The sequence below is a fragment of the Leptinotarsa decemlineata genome, unplaced genomic scaffold, assembly GCF_025532065.1.
Source record: "Leptinotarsa decemlineata unplaced genomic scaffold, Ldec_3_MD MMD2_tig00026347_RagTag_RagTag, whole genome shotgun sequence".
Lineage (NCBI taxonomy): Eukaryota > Metazoa > Arthropoda > Insecta > Coleoptera > Chrysomelidae > Leptinotarsa > Leptinotarsa decemlineata.
In genome coordinates this window covers 2,963,156-2,987,760 of record NW_027412698.1, presented here as the reverse complement: position 1 = coordinate 2,987,760, position 24,605 = coordinate 2,963,156, and the positions used below count along the sequence as shown (strand labels likewise).

Sequence of the window (24,605 nt, the reverse complement as noted above, 5' to 3'; positions counted from 1 at the left end):
TTCAGGCAGTTGAATTATATAGATGAGATTTCAGAAAAAAAAATTGTGGAAACTTGGCAAACAAAATATGCAGATGTTTTCAAGGACGAATTGGGAACATTCAATAAAGGAAAACTATCCCTTAAATTAAAAGAAGGTATTAAACCTAAATTTTTCAAACCTTGACCAATAGCTCATGCTCTTAGGGAAAAAGTAGAGATAGAAATAGATAAATTGCTTAAAATGGGTATTTTAGAACCAGTCCAATATTCTGAATGGGGCACACCGATTGTTCCAGTATTAAAAGACGATAAAGTAAATGTTCGAATATGTGGAGACTATAAAATTAGTTTGAATCCTCATATCGAAATTTGTCGTTATCCATTACCAAGAATAGAGGATGTGTTTGCAAAATTATGTAATGGTGAGCAATTTTCTAAACTTGATTTGAAATTTGCCTATCAACAAATATTGCTAGATGAGGAATCAAAAAAACTAACTGCTATTTCCACACATAGAGGTGTATACGTCTATACACGTCTACCTTTTGGAATTTCGTCTGGACCTGGATACTTCCAGTATATAATTGAGCAGGTTTTAAGTGGCATACCAGGAGTTTGTTGTTTCTTGGATGACATTCTAGTGACCGGTAAAAATAAAAAAGAACATATTGCAAGGTTAGAATTAGTTTTGGATAGACTAAAAGAAAGTGGCTTGACATTAAAAAAAGAAAAATGTCATTTTTTCAAAAATTCGGTTGAGTATTTAGGGCATGTTATAGACAAAAATGGGTTACATAAATCTGCGAAGAAAATTGAAGCTATTTTGAAAATTCCGCGACCGACAAATATTTCACAAGTAAAATCATTGTTGGGCAGCGTACAGTACTATCACAGATTTATACCAAATCTGACCGACATTTTATTTCCTCTTTATGACTTATTAAAAAAAGATCACCCATTTGAATGGAACGAACAATGTGAAAAGGCATTTTCGGAAATTAAAAAAGCAATTACTTCTCCTCAAGTTTTAGCACACTATAACCCAGATGTTGATCTAATTTTAACGGTAGATGCTTCATCGTACGGTTTAGGTGCAACCTTATCCCACAGTTATCCGTCGGGTATAGAAAAACCGATAGCATTTAGTTCTAGAGTATTATCAGATACCGAAAAAAGATACAGTCAAATAGACAAGGAGGCATTATCTATAGTTTATGGTGTACAAAAATTCCATTCGTATCTGTGGGGCCGTAAATTTTTTCTAAAATGTGACCACAAACCGTTAGTGTCAATTTTTGGACCAAAAAAAGGTTTCCCAGTTATGACAGCAAACAGGTTACAGCGCTATGCAATATTTTTATATTCCTATGATTTTGATATTCAGTATGTAAATTCAAAACTAAATTGTGCTGATTTTCTTTCACGACTTCCATTGATGGATAAGGAACAAAAAATAACAGAGGAGCCGAGTTTAACATTAAATTATGTAGAAAAAAGTAAATTACCTATAAATATTGAAATTATAAAAAGGGAATTAAAAATGGACGAAAAGTTAAGCTTAGTCCTAGAATATGTAAAAAATGGGTGGCCAATAAATTACAAAAGTGAATTGATGCCGTTTTTCAAACGAAAAAATGAAGTATTGAAGATGATGTTTTAATTTGGGGTTATCGAGTAGTAGTTCCGGAAATATTGCAATCTGCTATTTTAGGTGAGATGCATAAAAGCCATATGGGAATTGTAAAAACAAAAGCATTGGCACGTTCATATATTTGGTGGCCGTCTCTTAATGAAGAAATTGAAGAAATGTGTAAAAATTGTATTTCGTGTAGGAGAGAACGACAAAACCCTCCAAAGGATGAGTTGACGCCCTGGCCGATTCCTTCCGAAGTATGGGAACGGCTACATGTAGATTTTTTAGGACCAATTAATGGTAAAACACTTATTTCGTAATTGTGGATGCATTATCGAATTGGTTGGAAGTTTTTTTAATGACTTCAATCACAGCATCAGCTACTATAAGTAAATTAAGGGGATTATTTGCTCAGTTTGGTCTCCCGAGGACATTGGTTTCAGATAATGGACCAACGTTTATCTCCAAAGAATTTCAGAATTTTTTACTTAATAATGGCATTGTTCATGTGACGTCTCCACCATACCACCCAGCTTCAAACGGGGCGGCTGAAAATAGTGTGAAAACTATTAAACAATTTATTATCAAGACTTTGAAAAGTTCTTACAATATTTTTGATGAGATTTCGAAACAATCTCAGATTACAGAATTAGACCTTTATAATTTTTTGGTATTGTATAGAAATACAGAGCATTGTAGCACTGGCGAATCCCCTGCCCGTTTGATGCTGGGCCGAGCTCTCAGAACTAGATTAGATTTAATTAAACCCATAAATATACCGGTACGTAAACCCAAACCTATGAGTACTATTAAAGATAATATTATCAAATCACAAAATCGTCAGAAGAGAAATTATCGAGGAAAAATACGGGATCGTCTTGAAATAGGACAAAAGGTGCTAGTGAAAGATTATAGAAGGGTTAAACCAGAGTGGACATCGGGAATTGTAATTCGTAGATTAGGAAAAAATATTGTTAAAGTAAGAATACCCAATACCAATTTGGAATGGAAACGTCACATAAACCAGATTCTCCCTGTTCATGATAGCTATGTGAATTTAGGAGAAGTTGAAATCAGTAAGGAACAAATTGTTTTGCCTCAAGAGGTGGAAAAATCGAGCTTTCAATTAGGTAGCAGTGAGGCACCAGGAGCGGTGGTGGGAAAATCACAAGAGAGAGATTCAACGATGTCAATATCGAATTATGATAATATCAATTCAACTAGTAGTGATCAAGAGACTCATATATCTCCCAGTAAATTATCCCATCGCCCCAGCGTTTCAGAAAACCACCTGAGCGGTTTGTACCATAGTTATAAGCACAAGAGTTCTAAATTAGAAAGGGAGGAGTGTAATGTCAGTAGGAATGTGCCTGGACTATAATACTGTATAAAAAGTTATCTGTGACGTCCTTGGACAGGGCTCTGTGATTTGGTATTTTAAAATTGGAAAATATAGTTATTGAATGAACCTTGAAGGTGTTTCATTTAGATGGATGACAGATATTACAAATTCATTGATCTTTATAATGTACTTGTGCACAATAATGCATCTCTTTCAAACATTGAAAAATTTTCTTATTTACACTCAGTGTTGGAGGGAGAACCGAGAAGTGTAATTGCCTGTACACCGCTTAGGGAAAATACCTATATGATTGCTTATAATGCATTAATAAAAAGGTACTCCAACCCGCGAATTGAAGCTAATGCTTATTGGCAAGAAATTGAATCTAGCCCTCACATGTCAGTCGAAAATCCAACTCAACTAAGAAAGTTGATTGATATTTTCGAAGAAAATGTTGCAGCGCTCGAGGCTTTAAACTATCCAACGAAACATTGGGATTTCATTCTTTGTAACATGCTCAAGAAAAGGTTAGATCCTCTTACTGAGTCTCGCTATCAATTATAGCTTAATGTTAATTCAATAACGAATCCGGTTTTTTCTCATATGATAGATTTTTTGACCAATCACTGTAAGGCTTACGAAGCGTCATCATTAGCTATTATCCGCTCTAAACATAAAAATTTTCGCACGAATCGCGATCAAAGACCTTCTAGTTCCAGAAATTCATCCTCGTTCATAGCAAACACCCTAGTTTCTGGAAACAGATATTGTCCTTTATGTAAAAGTGAACACGCTCTTCATAAATGTTCTTCATTTTTAGATAAATCGCCCAAAGAATGGTATAATATTGTGAAGCAGAACAAATGGTGTACAAATTGTTTGAATCATACACATTCTGAAAAAATGTTCTTCATCTAACACTTGTCTCTATTGCCAATCAGCATTTCATCATTCCACGCTACATTTTGAGAAACCGCTATCAAATATTGAATCACATAATTTAAGTGAATCTGCAAGTCGTAATATTGCAAGTTCTTCGAACATTTCAAATCCTGACTCCGACCCTGCAGTTCTTACCACGAACCTTGGTCAGCACAGTGTTTTACTAGCTACTGTGCAATTGAGAATTTTGGATTTCCGAGGAAATTTACACGTTGTTCGAGCGCTGGTCGATAGCGGCTCGCAGGCAAATTTTATTTCGAAGCAATGCGTAAATCGTTTGGGATCGAAAGTTTTCAAGTCGTCAATTTCTGTGTTCGGTATCGGAAACATGACCACTCAAGCATCGCTAGGCGCTGTCAACTGTACTATTCAACCTTTATCATCGAGTCAACCGTCTTCAACACTAGAGTTCATTGTTTTGGAAAATATTAGCTCAAATATGCCTACATTTTCGATAGATCCTTCTTGATGGAATTATATTGAAAATATAAATTTAGCTGAACCGCATTTTTTCAATCCCGTACAAATCGATTTGCTGTTAGGTGCAGATGTTTTTCAAAGAATTTTTTTGGACGGACGAATTAGAGGTGACGAAAATTTACCTACCGCTCTCAATACATCATTTGGTTGGATTTTATTTGGCAAGGTGGGTGAAGTTCAACAAAAAAATGTAAATTCGTTTTTGAATATTGTCGAAATGGCTCGATTAGAAAACGCAATAAAGAAGTTATGGGAATTAGAGGAGATTCCTAATAAGCCAATAATTTCTGAAGAGGACAAGATGTGTGAAGACATTTTCTTGAAAACTACTATCCGCACAGATACTGGTAGATTTATGGTATCTCTTCCCTTCAAAGAAACATCCAATTTAAAATTCGAAAATTCTCGGGAAATCGCTCTTAGACGATTTTTTAGTTTGGAAAACCGTTTACATCGCGAAACAGACTTGTGTGTTGAATATAGTAAAATTTTTTCAGAGTATATCGAATCAGGTTATATGGAAAAAATTCCAGATTGCGAATTAAATGCTTTTACCTCATATTATATTCCACATACTTGTGTATTCAAGCCAGACAGTTCTACATCAAAGGTCAGAGTTGTTTTTGATGCGAGCACCAAGTGTTCAAATAATTTTTCTCTAAACAATGTATTAATGAAAGGGCCTAAATTACAAAAAAATATTTCAGGCATACTTTTGAATTTTCGTTTACACGAAAATAGGCCAAGATAAATAAACGTAATATTCTATCAGAAATTGATAGAATTTTTGATCCTCTCGGTTTTTTATCGCCGGTAACTTTGTGTGCTAAGTTGATAATGGAACAATTATGGATGCAAGGTATAGATTGGGATGATTGACCCCCCCCCCCAATCTATTGTTGATAATTGGATACAGTTAGAAACTCAGTTACCGAATTTATCGCTAATTGCTATACCTCGTTTCATTCAGCTCGTTAATTTTATGAGATGTGAATTACATGCATTTTGTGACGGTTCACAGAATGCATATGTCTCTTGTTTATATGTAAGAGTTATTAAGAATGATAACATTTCAGTATCACTTCTGAGTGCAAAATCGAAAGTCACTCCAACCAAACCGCTGTCAATACCTAAAATTGAACTATCCGCTGCTTATTTATTATAGAAATTAGTTGCTTTCGTTTTAGAAACTTATTCAACTAAAATTAAATTTGACCAAGTTTACGCTTGGACCGATTCATCAATCGTTCTACATTGGATGAAGTCTGATCCTAACAAATATAAAACTTTTGTAGCAAACCGCATTTCTATGATTCAAGAAAATATTTCTCCTAACTGTTGGCGTCATGTGACCTTCGAGGATAATCCCGCAGACTGTGCATCTCGTAGTTTGCTTCCTAAAGACCTAGTTGATCATCCGCTGTGGTGGACTGGTCCACCATGGTTATGTAAGCCAGAATCTGAGTGGCCTTTACAAAAATTCAAAATATGTATAGATGATCAGGAAGAACGTAAATCAACTCTGATAGCTTTTACTGAAGCAAATTTTTTGGAAGAAATTTTAAATAGATTTTCTTCATTAGATAAAATAAAACGAATTTTAGCATATGCTAAAAGGTTTATTTACATTTGAAAAACCCGCTAAAGAAAGTAGTTGGACATAGTTTTAGTGAAGTCGAATTATAGGAAGTCCTTGTTGTTTCAGTAAATTTCACTCAATCATCAGTATTTGCAAATGAAATTTCACAACTGAAAACTAATAAACCACTGCCTAAATATATGAGAAAACTCAGCGCGTCCATTGATGAACACGGATCTTTAAGGGGTGGTGGCAGATTGAATAACTCTCTTTTGAATCATGATAAAAAGCACCCATTGCTTTTACCAAGTTCGAGTAGACTAACTGATTTAATTATTGAACATACGCATAAAATGAATTTACATCCTGGATTGCAAACTTTACACTTTCTTCTATTACAAAATTTTTGGACTTTGTCACCGCGTCGCACGATTTCGAAGGTTTTGAGTAAATGCTTTCAATGTTGGCGTCTCAAACCTACATGTTTACAACCCCCTATGGGGGATCTTCCCGCAACTCAAGTGTCACAAGTAAAACCGTTTTCGGTTATCGCTGTCGATTTTTGTGGCTCGTTCAATATTACATTAGTCAGAATCCGCGGAGCTAGAACTTTCAAATATTATATTTGTGTTTTCATTTGCTTTGCTACGAAAGCTGTACACTTAGAAATGATATAGGATATGACAACGGAAGCTTTTTTGGCGGGTTTGCGCCGATTCATGGCGAGACGTGGACGTTGTTCTCATGTATTTAGCGATTGCGGACGGAATTTCGTTGGAGCAAATAAATATATTTTGGAAATAATGAAAAACGTTACTGAAAGTGAGAAAATTATCTGGCCTTTTCATCCTCCAACTGGTAGTCATTTTTCGGGCTTAGTTGAAGCAGGAGTTAAGTCTTTTAAAACTCATCTCGCGGGAGTAATTGGTTCTCAAATCCTCACCTTTGAAGAGTTACATACATTAGTAATTCAAATTGAAGCGTTATTGAACTCTCGACCACTTTAACCGCTAAGTACGGACCCCAACGATCTATCGGTTTTAACTCCGGGGCATTTCTTAACGAAAGAACCCCTAACTTGTCTTCCAGATTATGATTTGAAACATTTGAAATTAAATTGTCTATCTCGATGGCAATTGTTGCAGAGAATGCATGCTGATTTCTGGGCCAGATGGCACCAGGAATATTCAAGTACTCTACAACAAAAAAATAAATGGACTTCTCCTGATTCTCCATTGAGGGTGGGTGATTTAGTTTTAGTAAAGCAAGATGATATGCCGCCCTTACAGTGGCGTACCGCTAGAGTTTTAAATCTGTATCCTGGCTTGGATGGAGTATCTCGAGTAGCGACAGCCAAAACCAATAGTGGTATTTATAGGAGACCTGTTAACAAGTTGTGTCCCCTTACCACTGCTTAGTTTGTTGAATATAATTCAACAAAAGTGGGGAGAATGTTACAGTTCTCTTTATTGTGTATGTCCTTAAATGTTAAAACCTTGATAATATTATGGTCGAAGCAAATTTCTTTTGTTGTTTATTTTTCAATTGTTCTTGTATTCAAATATTTCGCGCTGATGAAATGACTTCCACGATTCTACACATGCGCGAGATGGAGCAGAGAAGTCAGTCTTGAATTGACCACCGCAAAGGGACGAAGTTGTTTTTTCGTTCGTGAATACCCGCTTATTATAATACCCGCTTATTATCTACGTTTTGCAAGTTTGAAAGCCTTCCAGAAGTTGACGAAGACGCTCCGAACGGTTTCATCAGGTAGGTGGAAGTCTTTCCCGATTTTTAACTTAATTTATTTTTTTGAGTTTAAAAATAAAGTCAAGTTTACTATTTTCTGAACCAGCACTTTGCTGTCCATTACCGCATCAACTCTGAAGCAGGACATGGAAAAGGTGCCCCAGACGGAATTGGAGCTGCAGTTAAAAGATGTGCTAATCGATTAGTAGAATTTAACACCGATATAGACACTTTTGACAAGTTTTCCCAAAAAATTACAGAAAATTTGCCCAATATTTATATTTGCGTTATAGAAGAACAGGATATTCAAAAGTGTAAAGAAGTATCACCAAAAAACATCCCAGGTTGTGTAGGAACAATAAAGACACATCAAATCACATGGAACAGAACGAATAATAAAATTATAGTAAACTCTTTAACCTGCTATGAGTGCAGTATTGGCGAGAAATGTACACACAATTTTATTTTAGAGGTGAATTTGTTTCCCAAAGATATACCAAGATTAAATGATCATAATAATGATTTAGAAGTGAATTTGTCACCCGAAGATATACAAAAGATAAATGATCATAATTATTTAAAAGTCAATATGTGGATAGCTGCTATATATGATGACAAATGGTACCCAGGTAATTTTCTTCAAAATTTTGCTGTGCATTTACTTAATAACAAACTTTTACTTTGTGGCTTTTATTTTTTTAATAGGATACTATTATTAAATATTAAAATGTTTTCAATGCCTTTGTGGTACATTAACTAAATCTTTTAGGCATTATTGAGCAAATCAGTGGAAATAATGTGACAGTCAATTTCATGGCACGAAGTGGAAATTGCTACTACTGGCCATTAACTACTGATTGCCAACAACTTGGTGTGAATGAAATATTATGTGTTCTGAAAGAACCTCCAGTTCCAGTATCAAGTAGATTATTCAAGTTCCAACTTCCCAAGAAATGACCAGAAACTTAATCTTGTTTTGAAGACTAATATTTTTGATTAAATGTATTTTTTGTTAATAAATAAAAAAGGGCCCTATGGATTTTTTGTGTATTTATTCTAATATATTTGTCATTAACAAGCGCTTTTTCGTCATTTACGTGCTTTCAGTCATTTGCGTGCATTCTATCATCTAAGTGCTTTTTGAAAAACTCAAAATTCAAAAAAATTAAGCTTTAATTACTACCAATCAATATTCATGACTACCAACTGAATACCCTAGATTTTTTTCAACTTTTTCTATTCTCATTACCCATATATAATGGCGTTCAGAAGGTGTGGAAACTTTTTTTTGAGTTTTGTAAGAAGTATGAACTCGGGGTGACATTGTTTCATAAATATTCGTAGGGGAGCAGGAATTTGGATGACTTCAATAGACTAATATGGCATTAACGAAACTATGCCCAACATTGTAAGATCGAACGATCTGGTTTAGACTTGAAATGAATGTAATTTTTTAAAAGAAACACTATTAAATTACACAACGAAAATGTTAGGATTTTGATTGATTGATAATATGTTTATTGTATAAGAATAAAAATTCTCGTTACAAACACAATGTCATAAATAAATATTAATATAAACATGAAGTAAAAATGTATGAAATGCAAATAAATAAATTAAAATATAATAAATTACATACAAAATAAAATACAATTTACAACATTTTTCAATAATTCAAATACGAAAGTGACACCACAAACATTGTAAATCGGTTTTTAAATTCCACTATGAAATTATAACATTCTTCTACCAATACGAAAATCAGACAGAGTAGCAACCACAAAAACAGGGTTGTAAAAGTTTTCCACATCTTGAAATGTCTGAAAACCTGATAAAAAATCACCACAACCATTTCGAAAATGAGAAATTTTGAAAACGTTTCGTTGATATTGTAGATATTTGAGTAATGGATATATGTGGGAGTATTCGTTAGTAGTGTACACCACAAGGAAGAATTATTAGTATTTGAAAGGAACAAAACATACTAGTGTTTTTATTTGACTAACATCAACCTTATTATCAATAATAAAAGTGTTTTAGAGACATGGTGAGTTTATTCCAAATATTGTTGTTTTCAATTGAAATGTTTTATTTTTTTATGTCCATAAGGTACAGAATCAAAATTTCCAACACATTTTCGTTTGGTAAAGTTGGTTCGGAAGACTTTTGTTACATCTTTGGTGATGACAGAGTGTTGTGGTGGGAACCAGCAATTCCATAAATTAATTGATTTATGGAATTTTTTTATTACTCTCAATGACTTTCCTAATGGTTTCCCAATGGTTTTTATTGTTCTTTGTTACTTATCGAAGTCACATAAACAACGTTTCGAGTGACAGTTCAATTAGTTTTAGATTTTATTACAGTTTGCTGGAATTGTTTCAATAAAACTATTTGAAATAAGCGCTTTCGGGGGTGTCAGTTGCTGAGAACCAATATCAATAATAACCTAAGTAAATCACTTCTACAGTTATCATCAAAAGTAAGAATATTATTTGAAAACGAAATTTTGTTGCAACTCAGCCCCGAAGAAAATAATCCTCAATTTCAACATAATGTAAGTACAATTTTTAAGTTTGTTTCCAGTTTTTCTTCAAACATTATAATGTAGTTTCCTGTTAGATGGATAATTTACATTTTTTTTTCTTCAATAATTCCTGTTTTTGTAGTACATTTAATCTTGAAACTAGTTATTTCAAAACTTAATCTAGATGTTCAAAATGTTTTTTTTGTTATTGAGCATTCATTACTAAAAAATATGTATGAATTTATGTTTTTGAATCTTCATAGAAATTACTCATATTAGTTCATTTGTTACAGAAATCATTGACCAGTCATTGCGACCCAACCCCGAAGAAAATATTCCTTTATTTCAACATGATGGAAGTACAATTTTGAGTTTGTTTCCAGTTTTTCTTCAAATATTATAATGTATCCTGTTAGTTAAATTTTTTTTTCGTGGTACATTTAATCTTAAAACTAGTTATTTCAAAACTTAATGTTGCTGTTCAAAATGTTTTTTTTTGTTATTGATTATTCATTACCTACCTAAAAATTTGTGAATTTATGATTTTGAAACTTGATAGAAATCACTCATATTATTTCATTAACCCATTAGTTCCCAACGTTGCGCATACGAAACATTTTTCAATCTGTTTGTTTGAAGGTGATTGACAATGTTTCATGATGAATTTCACTAGTTCGGACTTCCATTGTCTACTATATAAAATGATTTGAAATCCCTGAAACAAGTAACAAAGAATAATTAAAAAAGGATAGCTGAAAATAACAATTATATTAAGCAACAATAAACCTGAAATGAAATGATAGTGAAATAACCTACACGTAAAAATATAATAATTGAATGAATAAAAATTAAAGGAATGAAAAAAGAAAATAATAATAAAAAAGTGTAGAGATTTTTCAATCTATTTTTTCGTGAATACGTCTTTGAGTTTTTTGAATTTTCACCCATTGTATGTTATTAAAAGCATATTTATTGATAATTTGGCAAGAAAATTCAGTGATTTATTGAGAAATCGTATTTTTGGTAAACTTTTCAAAAGTACTCAAATATAATTTTCAATCCGTCTCTGTTTAACTGTCCCAGAAATAATAGACACAAAGGAAATATATACGATAGTTCGCGAAAATAACTTTACATAGTCTCAGTACAGAATATCACACCGTCCCATATGTTGAAAATTCATCAGTTTTTGTATGATATGCTATTTTGATTATTGTTGCATTTACGCAACTTTGGGATTACTGATTATTAGAATTCGGAAAAGTTCGGAGAGGGCGAGGCACGTGGCGATCGTGATGATATGGTTCCACAACCTGTTGATTCCTGTGTAGTTGTGCTCGTTAGTATTACTCGATTGAATAATTGATATTATTGGTTAGTGAACTGTTTATTTCGAAAACATCTTGTGATTCATACAATTCAAGTGAGTAATTTCATCTATTGCAATGTGTGAATTGCATAATATTCTATATAATCTATATTATGTATAATTTCATTCTTATTGGTTTGATTCAGGTTATGTCTTGGGAAAACAGAAAACAGAAGGCCGTTATCTACTGCAGAAATGATGGCATTATTAGAAGAGGACGATGAATTACAACAAGCTGACGGTATTGACGCCGTATATATACCACCACCGGTTGATGAACTGACAGACGAGGAGGAGATCGATGAAGGTATAACCGAGACTGAACTGGATATTCCAGACGTCGCTGGGACTTACGAAATCCACGCGAATTATCCTGATGAATCTCAAGGAGTTGATGAACAACCTATCCCATCAACTTCAAAAATAGGAAAGAGTTCTTCCAAAACGAACAAAAATAAAACGAAGAAAAAAAAGGCGAAGAAAGCTATTCCAAAATGGAAGAAAGAACATCCTACATATACAACTGCACCACAAGAGGAAGAACGTATTAGACTAGAGGAAATAGAAAGTAAAATTGGTGGAAAGTCTCCTTACGAAGTTTTCTCTTTGTACTTCACTGATGAAATCTGGGATAAAATCGTTCATTTTTCAAAAAAATATGCGAATGATCATAATCGACATTCCTTTGAACTAAGCAGGGCAAGTCTGAAGCGCTTTTGTGGTATATTGTTCAAAGGTATACCGCTAGTGAGAGGTTGTATGAGCAGGAACAGATTTGATGCCATCAAACGAAATATACAGATAATGATCAACTGAATACAGATGATAGATTTTCGAAACTGAGACCCATTTTTGATATGATGAACGAAAGAAACATGCAATTCGGAATTTTTTCCCATAATTTGTCTATTGATGAGGAGATGGTGCCATACTTTGGTCGACACGACATAGTTGTAAAATGTTTATAAAAGGCAAGCCAATTAGGTTTGGATTCAAATTGTGGTGTCTGTGTAGTTCTAATGGATATTTGTATAAATTCATTCCATACGGTGGGAGAAGCAATGATGATAGAAACGAGTTAGGGTTAGGAGAAAGGGTTGTCCTGGATCTTTTGTCCGCTGTACCTCAGCCATCTAAACATCGTGTATTTTTCGACAACTTTTTTTCTTCTTATAAACTGTTCTGTTCATTGAGAGAAAAAGGTTTTTATGCAACCGGAACAATTCGTGAAAATCGAACATGTAATAATACACTGGAAACTGTGAAAGTCATAAAGAAGAAAGACAGGGGTTTCTATGACTTTTCATTTGATAAGGATCAGGAAATTCTTCTAGTCAGATCAAATGATAACTCTGTTGTAACAATGGCAAGTAATACTTGCAGCATTGAACCCCTTTTGTAGCTGCAAAACGATACGATAGGAAAGAAAAAAAGAAAATTGCGATTCCTCAGCCAAAACTTATTGCCGATTGCAACCAGTTCATGGGAGGAGTTGATCTCCACGATAACGGCATTTCAATCTACAGGATTCATGTAAAGGGGAAAAAATGGTGGTGGCCGCTTTTCATAAATTTGATGGATAGTCTTATTGTAAATTCCTGGAAAGTATATAATATAGTAAATAAACAGAAAATCTCACAGTTAGAGTTCAAATCGTATGTTGCGGTCAGTCTGATGAAAGCAGAGGAAACTTGTAGTCAAGGGAATGAGGAAATTGTAGGACATACTGATTCTGTGAACCCAACCTGTGGAAGGCAATGTTCAAATAACTACATATATATATTTAATCTAACTGGAGTTTTTATCCAAACAACAAACTGTTTTATAAACACCTCGACACGTGTTTCGATCGCCAAGTGATCATATTCAAGAGGAAGATTAAAACTCATGTCAACATGAGTCTTTAAATAGTGTGAACAGGTATCTGATATAGGTACCTGGATTCACACGTTACCAATATTACAAGCACTAATACTCTTCTAAAGACTCATGTTATAAGCCGAAACCGGTCGTAACAAATAAATAAACTCGAAACTAGACAAAGTTATTTTTTTATTCTACATTCAACATGAATTTCTACAAACTAAATAGGTCATCAATGGAACGATTCATTACTTTTTGAAAAAAATTATGAATTTATGTTTTTTAAAATCTTTATAGAAACCACTCATAATGTTTCAATTGATACAGAAACATTGAACAGTCAATTTCAATGCAAACCCGAAAAAAAAAATTAATATATTTTTTTTACTTTTTCGATTACTATGATGTATTTTTAGAATTCGTTCCATTTCGAGAAATTTCATAATGTGGTAGAGAATGAATATGATATTTATACTTTCTCATTTAAATAATTTTTTATAACCATTTTCACCTGTCTATGATTTCTTCAATCTGTAATGAAACTATCGTACACATGGAGGGTGTACTTTGTATTATTATTACTATTATTATTAGTTAAGCGATATTGTCTATTATTTTTTAATTTTTCATCTGTTTCAGGGATCAACAAAACAAAAAGTCCATGTTGTCCATAGTGTTGAGCTTCCTGACATGTACGATATATTGTGAGGAGTTTTTCAAAAACTCCAGAAAAATCCTTCAACGGGCATTCTCTATGTGAAGAATGTTCTGCGAGAGTAGAGGCATGTCCGGAATGTAGGGTCGCGATGGCTGTAGGGAGAGTTAGGAATAGATCTCTGGAATCTATGAGGGAAGAACTACAGGACCACTTCCAAACGGGTTGTCCTATTGAGGATGTAAGCCCAAACGGTTCCGAAACATCGATAATTTCGAAAATAGGGTGGAGTATGAGTTAGTTTCACAGGCAGAAATTATTCCGGAGCCTTGAGAGTCAGCCAGAACAGCCCTCCTCTCTCTACAAATGGAGCACCAAACACCGGTCATTTTCGTAGTAGATAGCGAAAGTGAGGATGAACCTGAGCATATATCATATAGTTAATTAATGGAACTCGGCACTATGGACAATCCACTGTGGGATGCCAGGGCAAATGTTCGATAATCAATATTAAGTATGTTCTTGTGTAGTGCCGTTTCTGGGGCTGTTGGTTATGCTGAGAAATCGGGATGGATGTCGACCAGGGTCTTACTCAAACTGTTAGAGCATATACAAAAACATACGAACAGTAGCCTTTCAAATAAAATTCTACTGCTGATGGATAATCACGAGACACACGTTTCTATTGATGCCATCTTGTATGCAAGAGAACACGGAATTGTATTATTGTCTTTCCCGCCACATTGCACACATATAATGCAGCCACTGGATAAAGGAGTGTTTGGTCCATTCAAATCCAAATGTAAGATTTCTTTCAATGATTTCATTCTGCCGAATCCTGGTAAAACAATAGCTATTTATGATGTTGCCAAGTTGTCAGCACAACTATATCTTCAAATATTTACTCCCTGTAATATTATGAGTAGTTTCAACAGTACTGGGTTATGGGCCTATTAATTATCTGGTTTATAAAGAGGAGGATGTCTGTGCCTCATTCGCAACACACCGTCCTCTTGAAAACAAGGATGGGGAGCCCTCTGCAGAAATTGTCGATACAAGTATTGTTGTTCAGCCTCATTCCAATGATCAAATTCAATGCTCATCTAAAAATCACGCAGTAGAAGATATAGTTAGAGATTTGTTGAACATAATAATACATGAAGCTACCAAACCAAAAATTAAAATACTTTCTGTTGTATCTATTGTCAAACCGTCATTATGAAACCCCTACCGAAGGCTGGTCCCAGAAATACAAGCAGAAAATCGAGAAAGGGAAAATCAAGAATTTACACCAGTACTCCGGAAAAACAAAGAAAAGAAGAATTGGAGAAAGCCAAACTGATGAATGTGAAGAAAACAAACACTTCGAGAAAATTGGTGTCTGAATGTAGGGGAAAAAAGGGCAATGAGAGTCAGGAGGCAATGATAGTCACCGTTCTAACATCTAGACGAAAGATGCCAAACAAACGAATATCGTCCTAAAAGACTCGATAAGCGACAGCTCGCGGCCCCTCGCTCGCCCGTTCAGTTCGCGTTCGTCGTTTGCAGGAGAAGGCCGCTGCGCAGTTTCGCGCGCTTTTGATGTCATTTTACGTGTGTACAAAATAAGTGGTAAGTACATTATTACATGAAAATTAAATACTTAGAGTAGACTATTGTGTGTCTATAAGTTTATTTTATCGACTTAATCAATATTTCTGGTATTTCAATAGCAAGTTTAAAGTTTATTTCATTATTTTACCCATTTGGTACGATCGGGCAATAAGAGTTACTGCAGTGCGGGCAATGAGAGTTGACTCCCATTGCCTGTAATAATTGTAACATACCTAAAAAAACTAAGTCTTATTATTTTCTATTCCAGAAATGCCGAAAATACGTCCCAGGTCCACAAAGAAGGCTCAGTGGTCGTCTGAAACTCTTTTAAAAGCTGAGGTTCTTATGAGTGAAGGGCATTCCATGAGAAGCTGCTAAAGCCATGAATATACCGTTCTCAAGCCTTCAAAAGCATTTAAATCATAAACATTCATCGGAACCACGTCTAGGGCGACTTCCTGTATTCACAGCAGATGCAGAAAGGGTTTTAGCAGACCGAATAAAATACTTATCTTCCATTTTTTATGGTGTCACTGCCAATCAAATAAGGAAAGCAGCATACCAGTATGCTGAAGAGCTTAAAATTTCACACAATTTTGACGCGAGTGCTAACATGGCTGGACGCGACTGGCTAGATGGCTTTTTGAAAAGAAATAGCATCTCAGTTCGGAAACCAGAAGCTACAATAAAGAAGAAGTTCAACTATTCTACAGCCTATTAGGAGATCCAATGGATAAATATAAATTCACACCTAATCATATTTATAACTGCGATGAGACAGGCATTTCCACAGTGCAAGACCCCGGTAAAATATTAGCTCCCAAAGGCATGAAAAGAGTAGGTTCCATTACAAGTTGGGAAAGAGGAAAAAATATTACACTCTTGTGTACGATGAGCGCTGTTGGTGGTTTTGTCCCACCAATGTTCATCTTTCCAAGAAAGAGAATGACTCCTCATCTTGAAAAAGACGGTCCTGCAGGAGCTATATACAAATGTTCAGATAATGGGTGGATTAATGAACAACAATTCTTTGAGTGGCTGCAACACTTTACCATGCATACGAAGCCATCGTCGCAGGAACCTGTTTCATTAATACTTGATAATCATGCCAGTCATACTTCTTTAAAGACTTATGAATTTTGTAAAAAAAATAATATACATATGCTGTCATTACCTCCACATACATCTCACAGGATGCAGCCGTTAGATCTCACATTTTTTGGTCATCTTAAAGCTATGTACAGAAAGGAGTGTCATTTATTTTTGAAAAATCACCAAGCAGAGAAGATAACTTCATACGACGTGGCTGCTATTTTAAATAGAGCAGCCTCTATGAATAAAGGTGAATCAGAATTCCGGGCAGCAGGAATAATCCCATACAATCCGAACGTCTTTACTGACGAAGATTTTACTGCAGGTGAAGTCTTAACCCAATCTTAAGTAATAATTCAAGATAGTACAATGGTCATGCCATCTACGTCTGGTATAACAGATCCTGTACCATCTACATCGTCTACAACAATACATCCAATGCCGTGTAATTCATCAGTTGCAAAAGATTAGCAACAACATCAACCATAGCAGCCGATCCAATACCACCAACATCATCTGCAACATTAACTTCTGGAACATTAAATCCTATTATTGAAGATCTGTTTCCATTACCTGTCAAAATGATTTCTGAGAAGCCCATAAGAAAAAGACAAACGAAGCACCATGCAAAAATTATGACATCGATACCAGTCAAAGATAGTCTTGTTGAAAAAGAAAATAAGAAAGCATCTAAGACAACAAAAGGAAAGAACCCTGTGCCAAAAACTAACAAGAAACAGAAACCTAAGAAAGATATTGTGAATAAGGCCAAAAGGCGCGTATTACAAGATCTAAACACTTCTTCAGAATCAGATATTCCTCTTAATCAGTTATGTGACGACGATGAAGATGACGACTTGAATAAATGCTTAGTATGCGATGAATTTGGTCGCAATAATGAGTTATGGTACAGATGCACTTATTGTGGCTTATGGGCACACGCTAACTGCACAGGATTGGACTCGCCACAAGATTACGTATGTGACCATTGTTAGGCTAAGCTGACTCTCATTGTCCCCATAGTGACTATAATTGCCCACATTTGTGAACAATGGTGGTCAATGGTAATTTTTTTAAAAATTTTAATGGCAATTAATATATGATCCCAAAGGTAATGAAACTGTCCAAGAATGATAGTGTGATAATTAAAATACATAAAAAATTGATTAAAACAAAGTTTAAGTAAAAATTGTGTGTTTTATTTGATAACTTGCTTAACTGACTCCCATTATCCCCTTTTCCCCTAAACCAAGTAAAATGCAAAGTAGTAAGCAATCAAAGAAGAGAAAAAAGAATAAAACAGTTTCAGATGACATCGTCATCAGATTCTGATATGAATTTACCTTAAACTGCCACGAAAATTATAAAAAGGAATGATTCATCTGATTCTGATATTGATTTAGATTAAAGAAGTGATGATAATGAGCTCAATGAACTTTTAGATGACGAGAAAATCCTAAAAGATGATTATCTATTAGTGAAGTTCCCAACAAAAAAAAAAGATCCTTGCATTATGTTGGGAAAGTGATCAATGTGATGGAAAATGAGGCATTCGAAGTAACATTTTTGAAGAAGTGTATACAAGGATTTGTTTATCCAGAAGTTGATGATATACATTTATTGAGAGGGAAGACATTGTATCAAAGTTAACCGAGCCTATGACAACAACGGGGTCTTCAAGAATGGCATCTTTTCTTCAATTTAATGCAACATTTTTTCGTTACGATGTTAATTAATGTTTCATGGTATTTTGTCAATATCTTTATATGGAAAGTAAAAGAACGTTAAAAAAATGCATATTCGTCCGAACCTACCCCAATCCTGTCCGAAAGTGCCCCACCTTGGGGCACTTGATATCAATAGTATTCGAGTATACTTGAATGCTGAAGTTTATCCATATGAGCGTTGGAATTTGAATTTCAATAAAAAACATGATGCTCCTGCTTATTATGCTTTTGAGAGTTTCCAGCGAAGTTACTATGATGAAGATATGAGTGAACCTCTAATGGATATTGGACAATTTAGAGAGATTGTTCCCATCAATTGAATGCAACAAAATCATCAACTATTGATATAAAGATTGAGTTTGAGACGAGGAAGACCAAGTTTCCAGACAACACTAAAGTTTATGCATTAATTCTGCATGGTACAGTTTCAACATACAATTCATTGGATGGTTCAGTTCATAGCAGATATTGACACTTTTTAAATAATTTTTCACTCTATCATGTACTATTTTATGATCTTTTTTTTTTATTGGTAACTGTCTTATTCATGTATTGTATTTTTTTCCTAGTTCATATAAATTATATTTATTGTTTTGTAATCATTTTCAATTATATATAATGGGATTTAAATAAATAAAACATGAAAATAATACAAAGTTTTTTTATTTAACATTATTTATGATTTACAGGAACATACAGACTATCTAAACTAACTCCTTCCTCATAGTCATCATTTTCGCGACCATCTTCAATTTCCTCTCGATTTTCATCGTTAAATTCAAAGTGATGAATAATCCATTCTGGCAAGTATGGTTGGAGGCTATACAGGAATCTTCTCAGGTTCAGTTCAATCAGAACCTCACAATGTTGCCACAATTCCAATTCATTATCCAAAAATTTGTTACAAACTTCTGCACCACTCCGATAGTTCTCAGTATCATGAAGACATAATTCGATTTGTTTTTCATCATAGCATACTCTCATATCATAAATGCTTGCATGTTCGGCTCCATCACCCAACACCTTCAATTTAGACGACAAATGTTGAACCGATGATTTGAGATCTACAACATCGATAAAATCTTGACTTGCATACTGCATCCACATCTTTGAATGGTGGAAATGAAATCAAACAATAAGTAACCTCCAACTTGTTTCCATGATATAATAATATAATTATCATCTAGAATATGAATATTATTCAGACAAACAGAAATTCACTATAGTTACTATCATTATTCAATCATATTGAATTTGACTAGAAATCGCATTTTCATGCCAGTAAAACTTTGTGGGCTATGACCTAAAGAAATTCACTATAAATAATTACTATTATTATTCAATCATATTGAATTTGACTAGAGATCGCGTTTTCATGCCAGCAAAACTCTGTGGCCTCTGTCCTAAATACGTCATCGTATATTTACCACCCGTTGAGTTGATACAAGTTATATCGTCATCACTGAATTGCAACGAAATACGTTTTGGCAGCCATGTTTTAAATAATTCATCTTTGCTTACATCTTCCAAAGTTAATAAAATTGATTTACCAAACCTTGTAGAATGAGTTGACATATTTTTAATTATGTACACTTCATCAATTGGCCTTTTGCTCTAGTATTTCAACCTCCTGTACAATCAAGTACTAAGTCTACTTTTGAAACGGACTTAATGAAAATATGTATGAAAATGTAAACAATTTCCAACAGACAAATACACTCACCGTTTTCCTTCTTTTACGAACTGAATAACACTCTACCAATTGCAAACTGCTGCAGATATATTCGTCTACTGATTTCATAGTGTGCCAGGCATTTTTTTTATATTAAACAGTGTGAATCACCCCCACCATGAATGCGTGAAAGGTTCACATTGCTAGTTGCTACCCACTAGAGATGCCTGACGTCACAGCCAAGCCCACCTCCCAGCAGAATGCGATAACAGATATCGATACGAACAGGCAGTGGTCGTTGCGCTCTCGTAGAGGGCAGACGTTAACACAGTCCTCGACCGCCTGCGTGTCACCATAGATAGCGAGGCTATAGCGATGCGTTACCTAACAGTGAGAGGTGAGGGCACCCCGATGATTACGCATTACTCAGCCACACGTCGTGGAGTGAACATCTCGCTCTCTTACCGTTGAACGGTTGCTGCTGTGACGTCACACTACTACTAACTAGGTGGGCTCACACCGATGGAACATTCATTACTTGAAGGATCTTCGAAGTATGCAGACGTATGTTTGTACATCGATAAGCACATGATGAAACCCTGTACCGTGCATTCTCACACACACCAATCAAATGTAATTACGTCAATATGTCTCTCTCTCACACACACACAAAATCCCATATGAAAAAAAATCTGAATGATCCATGCACCAGACACTTCAAGGTCACATCGCCTTGATGTTACTAAACAACAACAAAAAAAAGCAATCAGTACGTCATAGTGGTGGGGGGAGGCCCAGAACCGGCTGTAATCTGCTACTCATCAATGATGTTCTTTTTGAAACAGAAATGGGAATGCTTAATATGCCTACAAACTCATACAACGTTGACGATACAAGTACCAGCTCAAGTAGGACTTCAAGTTCCAAATACAATTTTGTACGATTTACATTCGTATCAAGCCAGACATGCAGTACCCGGAACCCAACAGGAACCTACACTCCCCTTGGCTACCTACTTCAATGAATTCGGCGGTAGTTTTTGACTATTTCATTTACCTGATATTTAGTAATTTTCTTAACAATTATGTACTAGTATGAATAAAATGAATGTCATAACAGGTCAGTGTTTTTACTGTACATACCTGAAGATATCCTTTTTTCAGAACAGTGTAGATAGCTTCACATGTGTTAGGAATTATTTTGCCTAGAGCTTGAGGTGATATTATTATAGAATACTTCATGTATTCATAAGAACGACCCGTTGCTAAGAACCTTAAAGACGGGTACACACATGCTTGTAGCTCGCACACTGGCATACGAGTACCTAGCTAGCACGAGTTACTGTGCCCAAACAAGCAAGTGTGTACGTTAACTGGTATGCTAGTTACTGGCTTGCTAGCTAGTCGCAAACAATTTGATTTTTTGTACTAGTAGCGTGCTGTGAGATGCAATGCGCATGCGTGAAGAGTGGCACAGGCATGTGTGAGCTCACGCGACAGCTGCGGGCATGCCAGTAGCTATCACGTGGAGCTAAATGGAGTCTTGTGTGGTGCCGTGTGCTCTCTGTTGTTTGATAAAAGATATATTTTAATTAAAAAGTCTCGTTGGGGCGACGATGAAACAATTAAATTAATTTCAATTTATAGAGATTTAGAGTGTCTGTGGAACTCTTCTTTCCTTTATAAAAATAAAGTTGCCCGTGGAAATGCCTACTGTAAAATACAGGAAGAAATGGGAGAAAATATTTCTATGAAAGAGGTAAAAGCGAAAATTAAAAATCTAAGATCAACTTACCATCAGGAACTAAATAAGATAAAAAAATCGAAAACTACAGGTTCCGGGACGAACAATGTTTATAACCCAACTTCGATTTGGTTTGACGAAATGGCATTTTTGAATGACACATTCGAGTACAGAGATACAACCTCCTCTCATGTAAGTACCTATTCTTTTATTTTACAAGTATACTGCTAGGGTTTTAGAGAATAAAAACAAAATTAAAAAAAGTAAAACTTTATTGAAAAAAAACTATCGAAACTAAATGTAATAGGTATACCTATAGATATTGTAATTTTATACCTACATGAAATATTAAATAATACTGATCATTCTATCTTGCCAAGGCAATGCTTCAGTTGTAATGAAAGCATCAGCATAAGTGTTTCGAATAAGTAAGGCTTCTTTAGATGAATGATTATTACGCGTTTTAGGTACATTTTGCAATATAGTTGGCTGATGACGCCATGAACCTGGAATCATTTCACCCAGCTGAACATCTTCATAGTCGACACATCTGTGTGTTATGTATGCTTCAGAAGTTTTTCTCAACCAGTTGCGCAAAGAGCACGAGGCTAATACGATATTATCCACTTTTTCTGGTGAAAGGGATATACTAGCTTCAAAGATCCTAAATCTTGAAACAAGAATGCCAAACGCATTTTCCACAATCCTTCTGGCTCTTGATAACCGATAATTGAAGACTTCTTCTCTTTGTGTTGGTGTTGTAGCAAATGGTTTCATAAGATAAGTTTTTAATGGGAAAGCTGCATCTGCTACTATAACAGAGCGGTCAGGAATATCTAAAGCATTTTTCTCTAAAGCTTGTCCCAGACTTGATCTTTGGAATAGTCCTCCATCTGAAGCTCTTCCATTGCAACCTATATCAACATAGGAAAAACAGTATTCATCATCAACTAATGCTAGAAGTATAATACTGTTACTTCCTTTATAGTTAAAAAAATTTGAAGTATCATCGGGAGCAGTTATATTTACATGCTTTCCATCTTTTGCCCCGATGGATCCAGGAAAATTCCAATTAGTTCGAAAGCCATGTTCTATTTGCTGAAATTCTTCTTTGGTAGGGATCTGAAAACCAAAAAAAATTCTGTTAAAATTTGTAAGTTAACATAAAACTTTTTTCTTGTTGCAGCTTCAAAAGTAATTTGAAAAAGAAACAGTTGAAACAATTTCTGATACAGAGCAATCACAGCCACCTCCAGGTACAGAAATAGAACTTCCTGATACGTATTTTTCTATAACTACAGCAAGTTCTGGTTTAATTCATAAACCGCTGTTGCAAAATACAAGTCAACAACCTCAAACAGTCAAAAAGAGGAAAAGGCAAGCAAACGAAAATACTGATCAGTTGAATCCATTGGAACGACTGCAAAGTATTGCAACTACCATCATTGATCCAAGAAAAATTCTCATACTGAAGATGAGTTTTACTATTTCGGTAAAAGTATTGCAGCCCAGTTAAGGTCATTATCTTTAACACATGCATTGCAAGTACAAACGAAAATTCAAACTTTAATTTCTAATGAGAGGTGTCAACCAACTCAATCAACTATCGCTCAAAACTCTCCATATTCTCATACCTCCTCTCATTCCCCTCATCAATCCACTGCCTCCTATTCTCAACCTTCCACTAAGTATTATCATTATTCCCCTATGCATTCGCCTCCCATACATAATCAAGTCACTGACTCCTATTCTAAACCTTCCACTCCGTATTCTGATTCTACTTCTATGCATTCTCCTCCATACAACATGAAAACGGACCCAACATCACTCAGTATTCAACTTCCAATTATAGAGTGCAAGAAATTTGTACTGAATTGAACATACACAATGCAGATGCTGCACAGTCAGATTTGTTGTCAACTGCTTGGAAAGATACTTAATATTTCGTCGTTGTCACTGCAATATCTGCTATGTGAGTTTTTGGCCAATTTGACCTGTTTATCATATAGAATATATGCTTTGTTTTCTATAAAACGAAAATATGCCATGTGCATATTTCTCTCCAGAAGACCGGTAAACATTGTTATTTAATATCTGCTATGCGAAGCACTAAAATGTAATTAATGCTATGTGCTAAAACTAACACATGGCATACATTTTTACCAAGAATTTACCACGTGACTGCCAGAATTTTTTCACATAGCAGAGATTGCATAACCTCAAAAAGTCCGCGTCATTGACATTGTTCTCAGTTCAATAATAAGGTCTTGTTTATTACGAATGAAAAATGTGTTCTCGTGGTATATTAATGGTACAAATGGCATTAAATCGTAATAAGGCTCCAAATGACCGCCAATCTGGTAAGTTGCACGTTTTGTCATTTTTGTTGGTTTGAGTAATGTGGTGTTTCGGTTTTCTCTTTAAGCACCAACTAGCAAGGCTTTTGAAGCTGATTTATCGGATTCAGATGAGGATAATGAACCTCTAAGCAAATTATGAGGATCAAGGCCCCTGAAAACGGAGAAGTAGTTGCACGTCTCAAGCTGCCCATGATAATTTATCGGGTTCAGAGGAGAACAATGAACTATTAAGCAAATTATTATTTAAGAGCTCTAATGAAAATAAACCCTCGCAATGTAACTAGTCGTAAGTAGTACC

At 34.8% G+C, this 24,605-nt stretch overlaps 1 protein-coding gene and 1 long non-coding RNA gene across 2 annotated transcripts in view; one reads left to right on the top strand and one right to left on the bottom strand.

The window, feature by feature from the left end:
- The window catches only part of LOC141486146 (uncharacterized), a 216,556-nt gene that overhangs the window by 57,846 nt on the left and 134,105 nt on the right, over positions 1-24,605 (bottom strand). The window lies entirely within an intron of this gene.
- On the top strand, positions 21,581-24,438 carry LOC141486156 (uncharacterized). The gene is made up of 3 exons (XM_074183873.1): positions 21,581-22,173; positions 23,134-23,141; positions 23,403-24,438. Exons 1-3 carry the CDS (start codon positions 21,936-21,938, stop codon positions 23,823-23,825), a joined length of 669 nt encoding a protein of 222 aa, XP_074039974.1. The 5' UTR covers positions 21,581-21,935; the 3' UTR covers positions 23,826-24,438.

Bases quoted from the DNA above. Each gene is read 5' to 3' on its own strand.
- LOC141486156 (XM_074183873.1), top strand. From the start codon at position 21,936: ATGGGAGAAAATATTTCTATGAAAGAGGTAAAAGCGAAAATTAAAAAT.